Source organism: Ambystoma mexicanum, chromosome 7q (genome assembly GCF_040938575.1).
Source record: "Ambystoma mexicanum isolate Mex_15411 chromosome 7q, UKY_AmexF1_1, whole genome shotgun sequence".
Lineage (NCBI taxonomy): Eukaryota > Metazoa > Chordata > Amphibia > Caudata > Ambystomatidae > Ambystoma > Ambystoma mexicanum.
This window is the reverse complement of record NC_090941.1, coordinates 179,182,995-179,205,127: the sequence shown is the minus strand read 5'-3', so window position 1 is coordinate 179,205,127 and position 22,133 is coordinate 179,182,995. Positions and strand designations below refer to the sequence as shown.

At 45.9% G+C, this 22,133-nt stretch overlaps 1 protein-coding gene across 1 annotated transcript in view; it reads right to left on the bottom strand.

The window, feature by feature from the left end:
* TEX30 (testis expressed 30) overlaps positions 1–22,133 on the bottom strand; it is a 357,919-nt gene that overhangs the window by 274,884 nt on the left and 60,902 nt on the right. The window contains exon 2 of the mRNA XM_069640410.1: positions 21,771–22,007. Coding sequence (XP_069496511.1) covers positions 21,771–22,007 — 237 coding nt within the window. The remainder of the gene's footprint in view (positions 1–21,770; positions 22,008–22,133) is intronic.

The following is a 22,133-nucleotide window of genomic DNA, read 5'->3' as shown; positions in this document are numbered from 1 at the left end:
AAAAATAGGGAGTGGCATGGGTTTGAGAAATGTGTTCCATACCTGTTGTGCTTGCTGCTGTGTCTGCCCTCCTGAGCTGGGGCCTGGGTTTGCCCGAGTTTGATCCAGAACTTCCACTCTGCAATGGTACACTTGTGCGGGTTCACGCTCACTTTACTTCCAATGGCACGTTTCTTATTTCGCCTTTTGTCTTTTCTTTTCTCTAGCTGCAGCTTTTCCTTCTGTATGTATGTGCTCAGACTTTTCAGAGGCCAATGGGTTGCCCACAGTGAAAATGCACCAAGCTAGTGCGTGCGTGTCTTGCTTGCACGTTATTGCCTCTCCTCCTTTCCTTCTCTGCAGGATAGGATTCCTTTCGCTGGGCATCTAGACTCTGAGCAGCAGGGTCTACTCTAGACCTTTGCGTGCAGGACGCCCTCTTGTAGGCCTGCCCCCCCCCCCCCAGCCGGGTTAACGTTGCAGTGGGCACATCACCTTTTATGATTATTTTTTTTCTCCATCTTGCATGAAGCAGTGTTGTGCTGCTGTATGCAGTCTCTGCTGGTAGTACTGAGATCCGCGCCTCCCCAGCGTCTCTCTGTGGCTTTGCCAGTCCTTCCTCTTGCCCTGAGCTGTAAAAGGCTCCTCTGCCGCTCGTGGCAGTGCTCAGCCGCATGTTTCAGGTGTAGTCATCCAGGTGGATCCCCGACACGGGTGCGAAGCACTCGACCAGTTGCTTGGCTGCGGCAGGGTTTCAACCTTCATCGCCAGTGTGCTGTCTGCCTTTAGGCCAGTCACAAATTCAAGGACATCACACAAAGACAACCACACACACAGGGTGCAGGTACTAAGAACTTTATTGGCACCTCCTCATTTCCCCACATCGCCTTGGGTCACATGACCCGCTGTGTCCATCGTGCCCCTCACGTGCTGAATGTCCTCCGACACTACAGGGGGTACCAAGACTCCCAGTGTAAATCTGGAGAAGGGATTCAATCATGTGGTTAGATGAGGACATCCTTTACAGACATTTTGAGACACAAGTGGCTCTCTGAACTCTGGTGGGGGAGTCAGACAACACCCAGCACCACTACTCCTCCTCCTCCTCCTCCTCCTCCTTCTCCTCCTTCTCCTCCTTCTCCTCCTCCTTCTCCTCCTTCTCCTCCTTCTCCTCCTTCTCCTCCTCTTCTTCCTCCTCCTCATCCTCCGCCTCCTGTGAAGTAGCTTAGGATCCTTCTTTCTATCTTCTTTTCTATAGAATAGTGTTAGGTTAGGCTAGGTTTGGCATGGAGGACTGACTCTAGTTTGTGAGACATCCTGAGGAGCATTTCTTTTTTTATTTTATAGCATAGGAAACTGTTAGGGTGTCAAAGGAGGAGTCCGACACAAAGGTGGCATGGTTTTGACTATAGACGTTCATTAAAGTGATGAAAGGAAAGAAAATGCCTTGCTGTTCCTACTTCTATGAGGGGTTTCCCTGCCTCAAAACTAATAATAATGAGGGTGTCAGAATGTCAGTCAAAATTAATGTCCACTGCCCGGTGTCGTAACCTGTGCCGTAACCTACTTCTATCCCTCACACTATAACTAAAAAGAAAATGCAGCTCAACAGAAAGTTCCTTCACCAGGAGAATGACTCCCCTTCTCCTGGCGCACGGATGTGGTGTCCAACAGTGTTTGTTTGCAAAAAGTAACCGGGGGAACGACTTCCTTCCCCTGCCTTAAAGATCCAACAAGTACTATTAACAGGAGAATGACTCCCTTCCCCTGGTATCTGTAGACACGTTCCAATTTCTGCACAGCACCGAGGTTGGGGGCGGGGGGAGGATGACTCCCTTCCCCTGATGTACAATCCTTAGCTTGGAAATATTGTTCCACACAAATGTCCTAGGGTTTATTCAGTGACTTTCTCCAAGTCTCAGAGTCTCAAGTTTCCTTCAGGTTTCTGGTGTACTGGTTCCTGCCAGTTTGGTGAGCAAGACTTCCTCTATTGCTTACAATCCAATTGTTGGGTTCCCAGACCATTCTCTTGGGCTCAGTGGGCTTTTCTGCCACTGAAGTGAGGGACGTTCCCTCTTAGGTTTCTCTTATGTTGGTTGGGGTCCTCGACCTATCCCTCGTGATTAGTGGACATCTCTGCACTGAGGCGAGAGGTGTCCCCTCTCACGCTTCTCTGCTCGTGGCGGGGTTCCTCGACTGTTCCCTGGTGATCAGTGGTCTCATCTCTGCCACTCTGACGAAGAGGAGGAGGAGGTCCGCTGCACTTCTGCGTTCGGGGTACCTCCCTAGCCATAACCACCTGCATGCAGTATGTCACGTTCTCCCCTCAGAGTCTCACAGGCCACCCCTTACCTTGAACAGGGTTTCGGCACGTCACCAGGACTTCCTGGGACAGAAGTGTCTCTGGCGTCTCATTCTTGCTGCGGTTATGGGACGGTGTTCCCACAGACAGCATGCTTCGGCTCACACCTCCTGTGTACAGGTCCGCTCCTGCGCGTCTGACGATGAATGCCGATGAATGCCCTCGGCCGACTGCCAGCATTCTCGGTTCCTCCTCCTCTCCACTCGTTTGAAGCTCCCACTTCGGGGCTGCTCCACACCTGCAGCCTATCGTGGCTGGCCTCGACAAAGACCGTAGCCCATTGTCAATCTTTATACATTGTTGCCAGTGCTGTTGTAGTCCATGAGTCCAGTTTCAATCCTTAGGTCACTGTGGGGCCACCTTGTACCAGTACTGAGTTGATCAGTACTCCTGTTCTTCCTTGTCTCAGTACAATTCTCCATCATCCAGAAAGTGAAGGAAAATCGGACACAAAAATGAGGTTAACCCAATGATGCTTTTCCCAATGACAATGATCCCCAGACCTTTTGATAACAAATTCTATAAAGAACTAAACTATACCTTCATAAAATTCTTCCGGAACGGGAAGTCCCACAGAGCCTCCATTAAAAAAACTCCCAAGCGTGCAGAGATGCGGGCGGCGGTCAACTTCCCTAGATTCCAAGTTTACCATCAAGCATTTATAGTGGCACAAATCAATGATTTCACATGCCATATCACTGGGATGAAGCCAAGATAGACATAACTAGAAGCCCCACCTCTCCCCTTAAGTGTAGAGCGTCTATGAACGGAGTGCATCAGGTTCTTGAGGCCTCCAATAAATGTTTCTACCGTTTCACAAAATACTTACAAACCAGTTACAAAATAAATTATAGTGGCCTTATTATAGCTAAATCCCCATGAAAACATCAACAAAAAACACTGGGACGCCTGGATAGAGAAGAAATCCTACACTAAGCAAGTACTAAATTATGGTTCACCCCTCACGTTTGCAGAACTGCAAACGAAATATGGATTACAAGACCACCAATTCACACAATACCTGAAACTAGCCACAGCACTAAACAGATTAAAACATTAATTCCACAACACAAACAAGAGAGAAGATGAGCTCATGATATTAAAAAGGAACTGCAGTGGTGTTTATTTTCTATGAAAATTATGAACTGTAACGACACAAATGCAAAACCTAACTCTATGACCGACTTCAAATGGGAGCATATTAATATAACTGAACCCCTCTTAATGGGAAAAGGTATACAGAAGGATTTCCAAATCTTCCAGGTCTGCCAGCAGATCCCAAACCCTCTATTTCTATACTACACAGACCGCTTTAGTTGCCTGACCAATTGCACAGGCTTTCCTCAAAGAAGCAAAGTGGTGGAGATGTAAAAAGAGGAGCAAGTAGGATCATTTGGGCACATGCTTTTCCTAAAATCATTCCAGCCTTTTGTTATGGCTTACTATGAAATGAGCCCCCCACGCCACCAGCCCATGCAGAAAGGTGTTTCCCTCCCCCAAATAATAACATGAGAAGAAGCAGTGCAGACTACAGAGTGGGGGCATGAATATGCATCCTTAAGTCGCTATTATACTTATCTCGCCATACAGCACTGCTGTGCCCAGCAGGCAACGCAAAATACAATTGTAGGGAGGGGGGGGCAAATCTGACCCTCATGCCCCCCGCACGACTTCGACACAGCGACAGAGCAACAATAGCTGTGCCTCACTCCTAGACCCAACACCGCAATCATCGATGTATCACAGGTGTGAAAAGCGACATTCCCTTAGATAACAGTTGAGACCATACCCAATTAATGATTTCGCAGACATGGGATTGACGTCAATCGATTAAGTCGACTGACTGGGAAATCAAAAACGAATGTTGTCACTGACATGACGTAGCCGCGTTTACACATGAAGTACATATTCATCCATTCAAAAAGCTACACGAATCTGCACTAGTGTATTGCATATAGGCACGAAGCACATGCTTATGAGCCACTTACGCAGAGGACAACCACACATACATATCGCCAAAGCTGAAACCACAAGATGCTAATAATTCATACATTTAGCTTGCACATCCTTAACTGCCACCAACATGGAGAAGCCATAAGGAACACTATAGAAGTTATAGGCCTCTGAAACGAACAAGAAAGGAGAGACAGATTCTGACTACACAGACAAGCTGCCATGATCGCTGCAGCTCGAGGCAAGCAGAAACAGGACACAGCTGAAATTCAGGCTAAAATCCTTATAAATTCCAGATTAGGGGGGGCTTCATTTCATGGTCTCGACACACGTAACCAAGACAGAGAAAAATGTTCCCAGAGAACCAGAGGGAAGAAGATGCAAGTGTTGACCACGATTCGTTAAGTGACTGCACGCTCACAGGTTTGGGTGAGCACAGAATAGCAACATTAGGGAACGCTTTGCACCTCCATGTTCTTTCTCATTACCTTGAAGAGGTACATTCAGTCTGAGAACAGCCTAGGGTCCCAGTGGTTTGAAGACACGTTTTTCTCAATTCAAATTCAACTTTCTCATGGGAATATAATTTGTTGCCCGGGCCAATGGTCTTGCGGCGACCCTACAACATTGTAGATGAGTGCAGTAGAGGTGGTCCCAGGAGGAGCCACTAGCTAGGGCTAGCCAATTAGAAGACTACCCTATAGAAGTTCTATATGTAACTTACCCAAACTGACCAATGTGAATGTCTGATAGTTTCCCAGGAGGGAACCTGGATTTGTGACGTCACAAGAATAAAACCGGGCGACACATGCTTACAAGCTGAAAGCTCTGGACAAACTTTGTTTTTCTGGTGTGATCCCCATTATGTTTATTCGCTAATAAACGACAGTAACTTTGCCCCATGGCTGAGTTTTCTGTTCTTTTGGCTGGGAGCTGGAGGGGCCAAAGTGTAGTCTGCTTTCAGTTGGGGTGATTGCTGGAGGACCCCGGCCACTCTATACACAATTATTGTTGTCGGCTTCCCTCTCCACACCCCCGCCTCCAATATCTGCAACCTTAATATACAACCTCAAAAAGACTCCATTGTTTTCCTCTCAGTCTCCCTTCCTCTCTCCCATCACTTGCTTTCTATCTTCATTTTCCATTTGTCTCTCCACTTTTTTTTCTCATGTTACTATGAGGCAACAAACAAGATCAAATAAAGACCTATTTACAGAAACCACCAGAGTGCTACTAGTTTGAACTAAACATGTTTCAGGTCAAGAAACATATCCTGTTCAATTCAGCCAATATTCAGCGCACAAACAATATTTAATACTTAAGTACAGTGAATTCAAATGTAATATTATGGTTTGAAACAAGTGAATTGCTGGTATACTTACTTTTATCATTATTTCCAATGTTATATATGTTTTATAATAAACAGGCTCTAATTATTTCCGAGTCCTGTGCTTTTCTGCATTACTAAGTAACTCAATGTTGTACGAAACGGATATACGCCTCATGCAATGTTTGTTGCAAAAATCCCAATGAAGTGCAAAACTAAAAAAAATAAATGTTAATACTTAATGCGTTGTTCTGGTGGAAAAAGTGTTGTGGTCTGATGCTTCGACATCTGGCATGTGGATAATGAGCAAATAAGACAAATGCTAAATTTGCGATCATAAAGTAATTTGAAGAAATTCCGATTCAAAGCCAATGAAGTTACAGCTAATAATTGGTCATGAACAGGACGAGAAGTTCTTCCAAATATCAAAGTAAAACCCCAACCATTTCTTTAGAGTGGTCTTTAAAAGCTCCAACGTGTGGCCAATGATATTGGCCTAATGTGCCTAAAAATGCACCATTTCCCAATACAATTCCCAGACGATCGATGCAAGGAAGAGTCTGCATATCCTTTAGTAAAGCGTATGCCTAACAGCATTTTGACCAATGTAGCATGCCCCCTGTGCTTTAATGCCCCTTGTGCTTTAAAAAGCACAATTTGCCACTAAATGTCATAGGAATTCTTAGGGAAAAACATCAGAAACCCTAAGATAAGGGATTTTAAAATCCTGCCAGATTTTGACCAGTGTTCCTGGTCTTGTGTTCACACTTTTTGCTGCAAAAAATCAAAAAAAGACTTGGGGGAGAATCATAAAATTCAGCTGTAACATTCGTTTTAAATGTTCAAGCTCATGGGCAATCTTACAAATGTGCTTAATTTTTTTTTTTTTTTTTTTAATTGAACTTTACACAGTTAAAACTGAGTTTTGTCAACGAAAACAGTAGCAGATCCGACCAGGGCAAAGCTCTTCAGGGATCAGCAGAAGAAGAGAAGAGAGAAGAAAAGAAGAAAAAAAAGGTAAGAGAGACGACTTCCTTTTTGTCATTCCGCCATTGTGGAGGCCACTGAGGAGGTGGTTTCCACGAACTCATTGACATTAGTCTGCATAATTTTTGTAAAGACTAAATCGATCAGTTTAGACAGTGCCTGAGACCATTTGGTGCTCTCCCCGGAAATTAGTCTATTCCATATGTCGTTTTTCTGCAAAAACCATAGTCTCTCAGACAAAGGGAGTAAATAGACATTTCTTATGTCATTAATGGCGATGCAATCCATTATCAGATGTTTTAGTGTTTCAGTTGTATTTGGGTTTTTGCAGAGACGGCAGAGTGTTACAGAACCCTGATTTCTGAGCGCCAATATCTCTCTGGTTGGTAGCAGGTTAAAACGGGCTCTCATAATCACGTTTCTCAGTTTTTTTTCCGGAAATTTTGCACAGTAATTTAGGGGTTTTTTCAACTTGTTAAAAGAAGGTGGTAGATGACTCAATAGTTTGTTGTTGGTTGCCTGCTCTATTGTGGTAATCCAATCCATGTCTTCCATTTTAGTTTTGATACGATCTGGATTTTCCTTTAGCTCCGTCGGGGAACATTTGATCATTTCAAGATCTTCTAGTCTCCTGTTGACCCAGTTTTTTAGTGCGAAACAGTTGCCGGTTGAAGTTTCTGCGTGAATAATGTTCAAAATCGGTAGAGTTTCCGCAGAGATGATTTTTCTGTATAAGCGCATCGCACTTTGGTTTACCAAGGATGTTAAAGAAACCAGTCCTAGCTCCCTTCTGATGGCAGCTATTGCAGTAGACTTGGGGAGACCCAGCAACGTTTTCCACACATATCCTTCCAATTTGTTCCAGATTTGCGGAGGAAGATATAACGAAGCTTCTGCTCCATACGTCAAGGATGGAACTACTTTCGTTTTATAGAACAGGATGGCTGGTATCAAGGAGAACTTTCCGAACTTACGATCGATCGCCCTTATTTGAGCCGTTAGGCATTTTACTTTTGCCCACAGTTGAGTTTGAAGACTAAGGTCTGTTTTGGAAGAGTCCAGTTGTGTCCCCAAGTATTTAAAGTTGGTGACCACTTCGATGTGTTCGTTGTCCAGGTAAATATTGGGCTTAGAAGTTCCCTTTGCCTTCACTTTCTCCAATACCAAGATTTTTGTTTTGGATTTATTTATTTCTAACAAGTTGTCCTCCATGTAGTTTTGTAGGTTAGATAGTTTGCGTTGGAGACCCACTTTGGTTTGATCGATGATAGTAATATCGTCCGCGTACAGTAGGCGAGAGATCTTGACTTTCCCAAATTTTGGAGGGAACGCTCGGATCTTTGTTTCCGAGTGCTGATAGTCGCCTAAAAAGGCGATAAAAAGCGCTGGCGCGAACGGGCAGCCCTGCTTCACTCCTCTTTTCACAGGTATTTCTTCTGACAGATCACCCTGTTGATTGAGTCTTACTCTCATCTTTATATCCGTGTTGAGTGCCATAATGGGCTCCAATATTTTCATCGGGCATTTCCAGCTTTGCAGCTTTGCCCATAGCCTGGATCTGTCAATCTTGTCAAAGGCTTTCGAGAGGTCCACGAAAGCCAGATAGACTTTGGGTGCTCCTTCTTTCACTTTGGCTTTCAGGATGTTCAGAGTGAAAAGGTTGATGGTCGTGGAACCATGTTTCTGAAAGCCCGTTTGGAAGTGGTCATTGGCCTCGCTGTTTTTCTCCCAGGTCCGAAAGTGGGCCAAAAGGCGAGTGGCATATAGTTTGCTCAGGATATCTAGCAACGCTATAGGTCTGTAGCTAGCCGGGTCCTGCCTTGGTCCTTTTTTATAAATTGGAACAATGACGGTTCTTTGCCAGGATTCTGGGATCTTCTTCGTTCGGCCACAGATGTCAAAGATGTCGCTGATTACCGCGGCCCATTTAGGGGGGGGAGATCTTTAAGTCTACATTGGTCAGACCATCGGGACCTGGGGCTCTGGAGGTTTTTAGTTTTCTAATGGCCGTTTCGATGTCTTCCGGATTTGATAGGTCGACCCAAACAGTGTCTGGGAATGGTGTAACCCCATTCGAGTTATCCGGGGGGCTTTTGAATTGGGTCGTATAGTATTGGATCCAGGTTTCCTCTAGGACTGCATTTGTAAAAGTCGAACTCTTGGTACAGTTGTTGTCTTTTATCAATGACCAGAGTTGACTAGATTTTTTTGATTGTAGTACGGACATCATCTGTTCGGCGTCATTTTGATAGCGACTGGCTCTGTTCTGTTTGAGCCAGGTTTTATACTTTTTTACTTCCAGTTGCCAGCTAGTCCAGTCTTCTGTATTGTTTGTTTTCTTCGCACATCTTAGTAATCTGCGGACAATCTGTCTTTTTTGTACCAGCTCTTTATTATAGGTGTGCATGTTGTTGGTTATCTTCTTTGTTCCGTTTGAGCTTTTCTTGTGAAAGGGAAGTAATAGCGGCAAGTAATTAGGTCTTTCCTCAGCGTCTTTATTGCCGATTTTGTTGTGATTTAGCTCCCAAGAACTTTTAATTTTGTCAATGTCGCGTTCAGTCAGTCTGAGTCGCGTTTGTTGTCTGTTTACTTCTGTCTCCCAGTCGTATGTTTTAGGTTTGATATGAGGAATGACCCAATCAGATCTCAATAAATTGTGGTCACTATTCACCGTTTTCTGGACTTGGAAGCTTTTTAAATCTTGGATGAGGCCAGACGACACAAAAATGTGGTCTAATGTTGCTTTGGAGCTCATGCGTTCCCATGTTGGAATATTATTTTGGGAGGGAAAAAGCGTCGTCACGTTTTGAATGTGTCGTGATGTCATGACCTTATTCCATGCCTTTCCTCTTTTTGAGGCGGCATCTTCCCACTGTCGCTGGGATTTAGAGCAAGCTCGATCCTTCGTTACTTGAATGCATTTGGCATTAAAGTCGCCACAGATTATGATTTCAATTTTTTCAAATTCTGCATATAGGTGATCAATCACCATAGTCATATTGTCGGAGAAAGTTTTGATGGACATTCTTTGTGGATTCCAGTAGCAGTTGAGTATTGCTACAGTCTTTTGGAAAACATTTTCCGTCTTGGCCTTTCTCTGGGTGTGGGAAGTCAGCGTTACCAGTGTTTCGTAAGATTGTTTCCAGATTTTGGGTTCTGTTAGACCCGAGCTAGATTTTATGGCAGTTAACAATCCTGATGACGGTCGGCCGAGTAGGCCTTTTACTGCCGGAGAGATTGCGACCGAGTACCCATCCAGACTTGGTTGTATTGAGAGCCACGTTTCTTGTAGACAAAGTATGTCGAATTGATTTAGATTGACGTCTCCTGCTATTGTCAAATGCATATGGCCTCTCGTGTTCCAAGAGGCAAGAGAAAAAGAGGTCGCTGTGGGGTGGTCGAGTGTTGTCGGACCCCCACCTTCGATGATTGCTATTTTACTTGTTTTTTTGTCCATCTTGATGAGATCCAGTTCCACGGGCCCATTCTTTGCGATTCTGGGTCTCCTTTTTCTGTGGAGGATTGAAGGGTGTGTGTGTCCTCCCCCGAGGCTTTCTTGTTGTGGTTAATTCGCGGAGGGGTGGGAGTTTCTTGTTCTTTTAATCTTTTTTGTGAATGTCCGGAGTGTCCCGTTTTGTCTTTTATGTTCTTATGACCTGTTAGGTGAGTCCTTGTTCTTTCTTTGGTTGGCGATTGGACTCTATGATCTCTATCTCGAGATCTTCGATGGTCAAGATATGCTCGGGAGTTTTGCGAGCGGGGAGTTTTCTGGGCCCAATTTCGATTTTCAAATCGTGATCTGAGGGGATACTGGCTGTTTCGTGTTTGTCTCTTGTCCTCCTCGATGTCTCGACTGTATGAGCTACTTTTTATTTCCCACAAGTGAAACCCCATTTGGTGCAGATCTTGATATGCTGATTCGTTGATATAAGCAACGTTCTCTGCTTTTAGGTGGATGAAAGCTTTTGCTTTTTTTTCCCTGTGATAGGGTTCCACTAATATCAGATCATCCGAAGTAATTCTTTTCAACGTTTTAACTTTCTTTATGATTTGTAGTATTGTCGATCTATTTAAGATGAGTGAGTATCTCTCTGGTCGAATTTGTTCCAGTTTAAAGACTCGAATTATCTTATTTGGTTTTGTTGAAGTGTTTTCCCGGACATTAATTTCTTCACAATCGGTTTGTCGATTTGGAGTTCTCTGCGTCTTCTCTTTTCTCTTTCTCGATGTCCGTGGGCTGATTCTTAATCTGAGCGCCTGACTATATGTCATTGGTTCATTTGCTCTTTGGTCCAGGTTCTCGGAGGATGCTCTGGCCTCCCTTTTGTTGGGACCCCCATCCGACGCTTTCACATTGCGAGAAGTGGTGTCAGCCTTGCTTGTTGGTCTCTTAATATGGCCCTCTTTTATGGGTGAGTCCGATATTATATTTGAACCATCCTCAGAATAGGTGGAGATGTTCATTACCTCTGCACATTGTAGGAACTCTTCAATTGTTTTCGGTGATCTTGGGGAGCCTATTGTGGATTCTCGGCTTTTGATCTCTTGTTGTAGTTTCGTGGGGCTCTTTATCGACAATTCGGTGGTCATTTCCATCGGAGTCGGAGTTTGGTTTTGTGAATTAGATTTCATATTTCTCCGCTCTTTTTCGGGTAACTGCAGATTTGTTGGCTTAGCCCCATTGGGCCCTTGTTTCTGGTTTTTTGGATTTAGGAGCAACATGATGGGTTCGTGGTTTTTATGAAGATCTCCCCTTTCACCCCACACGGTAGCAGTATTCGATAGTGGAGTCTCAAGATGTTTATTTAGCATTTCAAGCTTTTCGATCTTTCTTTCCAGGGCTTACATTTTTTTTTCCCAGTGTATTTTTTGGTTCTCAACTTCCTGTGAAATCCCTGGGTTTGTTCCCTTTTTTGTGAACAGTGAACATGTGGGCTCACTTAATGGTGGTCTCGTGTTCCGTTTGGAGTCAAAGGTATTATCCAGATTGGGTATTTTTTGATTTATTGGCAAGAGGCGAGTCTCTATGAGGGTAAGTTTGTCCATCACATTGGATAAGATTGCCGTATTGTTTTGTACATTTTCCTTGATTGCTTCGTATAGTTTGCAGAAAGGTGCTAGAACTACGGTCATGGCTGACATAGTCGCAATCATATCCGGCTTCTTATTGGGCGAGTCCTTTTGTAGTGAGGCTGCAATTTCACTGAGGCGTCTCTTTTTTGGGGGGGTAAGCAATTTTTCCGATCTTTTTGGCGATGTTCGGAGTTCCAGTGCGGGACTTAATCCAATCGCCCCCAGCGGTCTATCTGGAGTTCCCCCTTTTCTAAAAGTCGCCCTCTCATTCTCATAGATTTTGCTATCAAAACCCTGCTGCGCTTGTGTGACGTTTGGATGGTCCTTTTCTTGGATCTTTGTTAAGTGGGGCTTAGTCCAGGCCCATCTCTCTTCTTTATTTTGGGGATCTAACAGTGTTGCATCCATTGACTTATTTGGAGATTTCACTTCCCTGACCTCCTCATCCTGTCCTTCTTCTTGGATTGTTATCGGTTCAATGGTCGCGGGTCTTTTCCTCGGAGGACTTATAGATCGTGTAGTGTCCAAACTAATTTTGGTTAGGACACTGGTAGTCCTTACTTGATTCTTCGGGGTGATTGTTTCAGTTAGGTTATCAAGGTCCGGACCGGGTGCTTTTCTTGCTGACGGAGCGCTGTGAGGTTGAGATTGTTCCACAAGCCCGTTCTTGTCTGTCGGCCCTATATCTAGTTCCGTTCTTCTTTGTTTTTGTGCGGGCTGAGAATCCGCCGCGATTTCAAGCATTTCTGCATCCGAGATCTCGGTCTCTATACTCGGTTTTCTTTTAGGTTGCTGAGTAAGAGAAACTTTTAATAGATGGGACGAAGGTGGATTATAGCGTCCTCGTAGCCGTCGTCCTGGTTTTTTTAACTCTTTCCTTGGTGTCCGTTGCCCCTGTTGGGTCAGCTTAGCTGGTTCCTCGTCTCCCCTTTTTTTTTTATTTTGGAGCCCTGGGTTAGAAGTGGTGTTCACTTTAGGTCTCTCTTTAGTTTTCGCCGTTCCTCCTAGTAATTTTTCCTGTTCCGCGTCAGTTTCTTTATTGGAGCCCTCCGACTCCTCGTCCGTTGAGATATTACTCTCAACGTCCTCTTTGTCTGACTCCGAAATCTTCTCTATGTTATGAGCATTTAGCAGTCCTTTTTGTTCGATTTCTATCTCGGTGGAGTCACAGATGGTAACACTGGCATTATCCCCCAGCTTGAGGTTGTTATTGGTTCTTTGTTCGTCCTCGTGGAACATTGCTTGGATACGCATAGTATTCGTTGAACCCAATATCTTGTCTGATACGGTTGCTGAGATGGTTGACATTACCCCTCCCACTCTGGGGCACGGGACATCTTTTAGGTTTGAGTCTGTGTGTAAAAAAATGTCAGATTGTTCAACCCCAGGGTCCTGTCCCTGTCCCAGTCCCTGTGATAGTTCTGAATGCCTTTGCCCTATTGCCTGTTGCCCTCCCATTCCTCGCTCCCGCGCACTTGAGGGCTGCAGGTCATTGGACTGGCAAGTTGCCGGGAGGTGAGTCTGATCGCGTGGGGCTGGTAGAGTTGAATTTGCAGTATTTACCGAATCCAGTGACTCAGGTGGGATGAGTGGGATGCATATGTCCTTCTCTCCCCTCACCCCCTGCGATTGTAATGTCGCATTTTTGGCGCCAAACAGCGTCTGATTAGCACTGGGGGAAAGGTAGCCCCTGATGGAATGCACCCCCCCCCCCAGTCCTTTCAGTAGGGAGGCTGACTTACTTCTCCTACGTGTTGCACCGCCTGGCTCATTGGGTGCGATGGATGCCGTCATAGTTTTTTGCCTTCTCCTCCCCTCCGTGTCAGCGTTTGTTGGACCCACCTCCGGTTCCATTGGAGTGCGTTTACTACGCGTTTGCAGCGGACTGCGGCAGACTGCCACACACCTCAGCCACACAGCTCAGCTACACCGCTCCGCGGTATGGTGTGAAAGAAATGCTACTTCCTGTAGCACAACGACGTGGACAGCTCTGCTCTGCCTGGAACTGCCACACACCTCAGCCACACAGCTCCGCTACACCGCTCCGCGGTATGGTGTGAAAGAAATGCTACTTCCTGTAGCACAACGACGTGGACAGCTCTGCTCTGCCTGGAACTGCCACACACAAATGTGCTTAATTAAAATACATTTGCCACCAAATGTGCAGAAAATATCTTAGGGGAGAACGCCCAGCTCTTTATAATGTTTCTTGTGCCGTCGTGTTTTCAAACAATTTTACTGGCCTTGTGAGTCTACAAATGCCCCATTTGCCACATCATTGCCAATTATAAAACCCAACTCAAATGCAGTTAAAGGCCGCTGGGGGGCGCTGTTGCACGCAAACAAGATGGCCGCCTAATCACCAAGCTCCTCTCCGATGAATAGAATATCCAGATTCTAAAAATATCTGTGCTTGGCGCCACCCGAGGAGACCTGTACAAGTTACAGCCGCTGCCTAAACCATAGAGGGTCGCCTGGGGAAAATCCAGCTTAAATACGGAGCGACATACCCGAAACAAAAGGCTAACCAGGTGCAGCGCGGTGTGTTGGAGTAGGGACCCCCGAGGAGTGATCCGAGCCGTGCTCACTACATGCTGCGGTTGCTGTGACTCAACTGGGCCGCGGAGGGGGCGGAGCTAAACCTCCAGCGTGGCAGGCACTGGGGAGCTCTTCACTGCCTGCTCACGTACAAACTGGATGCCAGGCTACTGCAGGTACTGAGGCGAGGACTACAGCTGAGGAGGTGCCCCCGAGCCCCTGATAAGGATAAGGAGTGAACGGCGAGCACACCGTCAACCTGTGTGATGACCACGCAGCGGACACAACCCGATACGGGTGCAGGGTGTGGCAGCGGCTCTTGGGCGCCGGTGCTGGCTACGCCCTGAGCCCCTATCCGAGATCACCTGTCGACCCTGGGAGGAGAGGCCCGGGACGAGCCCACAGAACATACTCACAGTGAATCAGAGACATCGCAAGGGGATCGGAAGCACAAACAACGGGCCCGAACACAGGAACTGGGAACATCTGTCATCACCCGTCACATCAGCAGCTACGATCGAGATAAGTGCTCCCCGGCCTCCCCCCCCCTTTCCCAACCTAGACAATTCTATGAGACGGAGGGGTGTCCCCCGCTGGGTTTGGTTTGACGGCCCCCGATACTGGGCGTTCCGGGGTTGAGAGCTCTGTCAGAACATAAATCCTTTACAACGGTCTTAAACTCGTTGCTGCCCGTGGAGACCAACAGAGCCCATTCTCCCCCCTTTTTTTGTTGAATCCACCGGCGGTAGCAGCAGAAACTCGATAAGACATTAGACCACAAAGCTTCACTATTCTGAATGGTCTGCTACACGAAATTTACTGTTATTCGGATGGCTGCTGCCTCGCACTGGGAGACCTCGCCTGATGCATATGACGCAAGCTCCCTGCAAGGTAGGAATAGGTGGGGGGTGGGGGAACGCATGAGACGTGGCGGCCCGCGCTGCACGGTACGAAGACTCCTCATGCTGCATCTCGTGGCCGCCTCTATCAACGTGCTGACGCTGCTCTGAAAACTCTGTGCTCTCCTATGCGGTATCTCCCTATGTGGATTTGAATTTTAAATCACCTGCGAAGTGATCGAGATTGTGGTAGTACATTGGAGGATACAATCCACCCTATGTGATCAGTGGACTTCACGGGCTACAATCCTTCTGGCAGCCGAGTCAATAGTTGAATCTATACCAAGCGGATCATCCTGCGTGGTCTTTAGTGCAAAGGCACAGTATGTAAATGTAACAAGCCGCGATCCACTCACAGGGTTAACTAGCTCCTAGAAATCATAAACTACCAATGAGTTGCCACCGTAAACATACACATGTTGGATTAAACGCCATACTCACCCCTCAAAGTCTAACTTCAAGACAGGGCCCGTAACAAAGACTCTCCTATATCTGTCACACAACAGGGTGCAACAGAGGCCAGGTACGTTGCTTCACATGAGAGGTGAACTGTCACACAAGTCTGTTTAACTTACCCAGTACCGCATTAAGTCCACCCGCATAAACTGGACCCCATTTCCAACAATCACGTGAGAGAATACAGTCCAGTCTACAGAATTAGTGGGCCCTACATGCTACGAAACACCTGGGGGTCATGACAGCGAGCAAACGCATGCTAATCTAAACACCCTGCACAATCCTAAATGGGGAACCTCTTGTGCGACCTCGAGACAAAGCCATCTGTGAATTTGCCAAACACAAAACCGAAAGCTTTGGAAACGGATACCATGTACACATTGCTCATGCTGAGTGAACCACCATATTAGCCCCTCTAATCCATCCGAGGCAGCGCTGAATGGGCACAAATAGGCTCAACCCTGCGACCAACGGTGTACGACATTAAACAACTCTGGTGTATACAAAGCAAGGTAACACAGTCCACTCGATGTGATCAGTGAGCTATACATGGCACAACATGCTTGATGACCACAGTAGCAAATAAATCCAAATCAACCTGAACACCCTACAAGGCTTTGGATGAGAAGCTCCCAGTGTCTGAACCAAAAATCTGAAGGGAAGCCCACACACAAGTCCGGAACTCGCAGGGATAGAGGCCGTAGACATCTTCACCCATTCGAGGTGAACTGACACGTGCTACCTATCAACCCAGTTGCGCTCGCACCGAGTGTACACACGTACATACGACAGCTGTAAAGATACTTTATTAACCAGCCAGCCGGATCTGACCATACAGACAGCTGCCTGCAGCCCATACCACATATCTGGGCAATGCCAAGAGGGACCAATGCTAAGAAGAAGACAACTGGTCCAATGGATTCCTATACAAGCTCCCAAGCCCCAGCCAATGCGTCAAGTCAGATGGCCGAACACCCCCCCACCACATCATCCGAAAGCGCCAAATTTGACCATCTCCTCAGTACAGTACATAATGGCTTCATGGCTGTTAATGTTAAATTGGACGATATTGTCGCCACTATTGGCTCACTCAAGACCAGAGTAGACAAGGAAAGCGCAAGGATGACTCAGGCAGAGACTAGAATTGGAACAAACAAAGTCTCCATATGCCAAAATACCCGCAACATAACTCTCCTGAAGGGCGAAATGACCAAGCTGTGTGGTAAATGCGACGACTTGGAATCCAGGTCCCGCCACAACAATATACGTATAGTAGGATTGGCTGAATCCTTCTGTAAAGGCCCCATGTAACCCCATATTGAATCGCTCCTCAAGGCTTTGTTTGGGGAAAACTTTTTCGGAAGACTTTTTGGTGGAGAGAGTGCATCGCACACTTGCTGTGCCCAAGCCAGGGGCCCCACCCTGCACCATTATCGCCAAACTTCTAAACTACAGGGACAGAGATATGGCCCTTCGTTTGGCAAGAGAGTTGGGGCCACTGGCGGAGACAACATCCATATATACCTTGACTTCGCCAATGGGGTATAGATGCAAAGGAGATCCTACTACCCGGTTAAGAAGCAACTTAGGTTGAGAAAAGTCCTGTATCCCCTAATGTTTCCGGCGAAAATGTACATACAACATGGCGGTCGCGCACATTTTTTTGAACACCCAACAGCAGCCATGAACTATATAGAGGCCTCCATTCCACTCCCACCGTGAGGACGAGAGCCAGACCAGAATGACCTCCAACACCTGGTTGTTGACAGGAGAGGCCCCGATGACTAAATGGGGGACACTACGATATCCTTTGACAAAGTTCACTATTGGTGTCTGGGTGGCACTGATTCATGTTTATTAGTGGTTGCCGGATGATTGGGGCTTGGTGTCAATAGCAGATTCTTTTCGCTGGCCAGGACACAGATCTATGATTAAGGAGGACTATGGCGCAGGTTGATAGGGGAATAATTGTTAAACTCTTTTCTTGGAACGTCCGTGGCCTTAACAACCCTGTTAAGGCCCGGAAAACTGCAGCATATATTACTAGACATAACCCCCAGCTCATATTGCTGCAGGAAACACATGCGCTTGGTCAAGTCTGTACTGGTTTTCTCCCAAGATGGGGTCTGCTAAGGTATTACACCGAGTACTCGACCCATGCTAAGGGGGGTGCTCACATTAATCCAATTTTTGGGATTCTGGCTCCGGGATAACAAAATAGACACCAAGGTAGATATGTGCTGGTTTGGGGGGGGGGGGGGGAGTTGGCAGAACGACATATTGCGATCGTTAATACTTATCGTCCCAATATTGACGACACAGAATTCTACAGAACTATACACAATATGCTAACCACAACTGATGACCCAGCAGTAATATGTGGGGGGTTGGGGGGGGGGGGGCAGACTTCAACACGATACTTGACGTCGCTTTGGACCGGTCCTCAACTACCCCCCGCTCTCCCACTAAGGCTGCACTCACCTTACGCCTGATAATGCAACAAATGTCCATAGTGGATATATGGCGAGAACTACACCCCCAGGAAAAGCGGTTCACTTACTATTCATCGGTACATGATTCTGAGTCACGCATTGACTACTGGCTCATTAGCTCGACCCTTTCGGACATGGTATCGAACTGCGAGATGTATCCTCGTACGCTCTCAAACCACTCTCCAATATCAATACCCTAACTATACGAAACTCTACACCGCAGACTAAACGTTGGAGGATGCCCCCCCGCCATGCTAAGGGATTCCCAAGGATGTGAATCCCTTCACATTGAAATAGAGGATTTTTTTTAACTAAATGAGGGATCGGTAGACAGGCATGCCACGCTATGGGAGACATTCAAGGTATGGGTACGAGGTGCCATTATGGCCAAGTCCACTGGGCTGTTGAGATCTGTCAGGAGAGAATTAGACATAGCGAAAGCGAAGCTTGAATTGCTTGAGTTTAAATACAGCACCACACATAGTAAAGAATCCCTCTCCGATATACATACAATACTGGGTGAATTCAATACACTTGCTGGTTGCGAGATCCAGTACATGGCCGCCCCACCACAGGCTCGAAGATATGGGGAAAGCAACAATTCCGGGAAATTCCTGGCTCAGATGCTCAAAGCCGAGAGCCAACATAGCCCCATCACCAACATACAGACACCCAATGGGATGATGGTAAATCGAGATCAAGATATTAACAATACAATACGTTTGCTGAATTCTATTAGACCCTATACTCCAATCGAAACAGTAAGTCAAAGGAGGAGATAACCAATTACCTGCATGCAGTTATCTCCCGACACTCACTCCGGAAACACGAATGATATTAGACACTCCCATCACATTGGATGAAATTACAGATGCAACCAAAGCTTTAACCTCAGGCAGAGCCCCGGGATCAGATGGTCTGGGATCCTAATTGTATAAGGAATTCCAAGACAATTGGCCCCGGTTTTATTGCATGTCTGGGAAGAAGCCATGGAGCGGGGAATACTGCCCGATTCTATGCGCGAGGCAGTAATAACGGTTCTCCTTAAGCCCCGTCGGCCTGCACAGGATATGGGCTCATATAGACCCCTATCGCTCATTAATACAGACGCAAAATTTTTACTGCCCTATATGCCCTTATTAGTGCACCCAGACCAGGCCGGCTTCATACCAACTAGGTCTACGGCCCTAAATTTGCGACGTCTCTTCAGAGTAATGGCACAAATAAACCCGAAGGCAAATGCGGCCATAGCAGTGCTGGATGCCGAAAAGCCCTTTGATTCTGTCTCCTGGTCTTAACTGTTCTTGGTCATCGAGCGATTCGGATTAGACCAATATTTTGTTAAGTGTGTGCACTTACTTTATACGAACCCAGGTGCGAGAGTACCAACTAATCACACTGTCATCTTTTTTATTAAATAGAGGCACCAGGCAGGGGTGCCCATTCTCCCCCATTTTGTCTGCACTAACAATAGAACCTATGGCGGAATTTGTGCGGCAAAATCACGCACACAGGGGACTCAGAATGACTGGAACCCAACAAATAATTTGCCTCGACGCAGACGATACCCTATTATACATCCGAATGAAAACCTGGGGCCCCATCATGACAGATATAGAGCTGTTCTCCGAGTACTCAGGATACAAAATCAATGTTTCAAAGTCCGAACTGTTCCCACTAAACTCCAGCACCGGAGATAAGTCCGGCATAAATGGGTTTAAATGGTCCCTCGTGCACGTCCGCTATTTAGGAATAATGATATCTAGGGATAAGAACACATTGTACACTGAGAACTATGGGGAATCACTACAATCTCTCTCCATCAAACTACAGCTCTGGGCTAAACTGCCCATCTCGTTATACAGACGGATAGCCCTTCTCAAGATGGCAGTTCTCCCCAAATTATTGTATTATTTTTGCAACATCCCGATTTGGCCAGGTAGGGCCTTTCTTCGCAAAGCTTAAGACATTAACTTCCTCCTTTGTGTGGGGTGGCAAAACAGCCAGACTGAAATGGTCCAAAATGGCGGAACCATTTTCGAAGGGTGGGATCTCAGTGCCTGACTTTGAATTATATTATTTAGTATCACAGGCACACTTTGCAAGGCACTGGTTCGACCCAGATGATACAGCCGCACACATCCCCCTGGAAAAATATGCTGCTTCCCCGATTGACTTGTGATCCGTCATATTTGACCCCAAATGCAAGGACTCCTGCGAATACGATCTCGTGAGCCCTACCACGCGTGCGTGGTTTAAGATATATAAGAGAATTGGTTTTACGACCCTATATGACCCAGAGATACCGTTATGAAATTTTCCTGGCATAGCACCCACATTTGACAAGGCATTACAGAGGGCATGGGATCCAAATAAACATTTTAAGATGCGCAATATGATTCCGGATGGCAAGGTCTGTGAACTGGGTGACTTCGTTGAGGCAGTGGGTGGGGGACACCTCAAGCAATTCCAGTTCTATCGAATGAAAACCGCTGTTGCCGCCAAATGGGCCACATTTCCATCAGAGACCCCTATTCACGAATGTATCAGTGCAATGACAGTAATGGGTGGACATAGGAAAGGAATCTCCATACTATATAACTTGGTCCAGACACTCAAAAACATGTAATAACATCAAAGAGGCCTGGGAGCGGGACTTGGGAGTAGAACTGGGTGAATCTAGCTGGTTGCGATGTTGCCAACTTACTTAGAATGTCTCCATGACCTCGGGTCTGAGACTAATCCAATTTAAGGTGCTCAACCAACTGCACTACACCACCGCCAAACTAGCTAAGTTTGTGGACGGCCACACAGGCAGATGTCTTAAATGCGATGCCCCCAAGGCAGATCTGTATCATATGTACTGGGCATGCCCATCCGTAGCCAAATTCTGGGGGGAGATGGCGGAAATCCCAGAAGACATCACCATGATCCCAGCTACACCCTCCCCATTGAAATATCTGTTTGGGGATATTGGCAAGGTGGCTGAGACCACCAGACGACTGTTTAACATTGCATGTGTTGTTGCAAAGCGAAACATTCTGAAATGCTGGAAATCCACAGAAGCACCCAAAAGGGAAGACTTTCTGAAAGACTTGTTAATGATAAATGAATGTGAGGAGCAGTTTGTTATAACTGTGCTGTCGACCTAAGGACATATGGACTCTCTTCTGACTTTACCTATGTAATATGCTCCCTGAAGATGATCTCACTGCATTGCCGCCATCCTAATCGACTGAATATTGTGAAATGTAAAATAGATATCTGCAATGTTATTCTAATTTACCGACTGCTTTGAGCTCTGTTATGATGTAACTCTCTTTGAAAAATAAAAAAGTTTAAAAACAAAAAAAATGCAGTTAAAAGCCACCACAAATTGCCTGGACCAGAACTGAACCCGATCTAGATTACTATTAATTAAGGCACATGAACATATCCTCTTAGCAATATTACGTTTCTTTATGTTGCAATCGTTTTACGACCAACTAAACACTAATAGGCTTCATCGAAATATGGATGTTGTTCGCCGTTTCATTTGATACACACATTTTGATCATTGCCTACAAAAGGTTGGGGACTTCTGCACTAACGTATATTACCAATTGGCGTTTATACAGATAAGCTGATTTTGATTCAAGAGGATTCAGGAGAAGACCTTATTTATCATGACAATACTGCTTTAAAAAGAACATTGTAGAGCTTACCAATACTGTTTTGTATGCTTTTGTTCGATAAATGAGGTTAAGTCCTTTACAGGTGAATCGAAGACACAGAAGCCCATGAGTTGCCAGGTGAGAGGCAAGGGACACCAAATGAACAAAATTCATGTCCCCTCCTGCTCCATGAGTGAGAATGACTCCATGCAATGGGCCTTGCTGCTTGACCGGCACAGTATACACTGCATCCAAGTGCTTATTTCCGAAAGGAATTCTTACTTTCACCTGAAAATCCCAAAATGAAACATCCTATGAGTAAGGAACACAAAACATATGCTATGCTGATGAACTAAAACATGTCTTTGACTAAGAACTGAATGAATGTTGGGGTTGGCCTTCAAACAAGCAAGC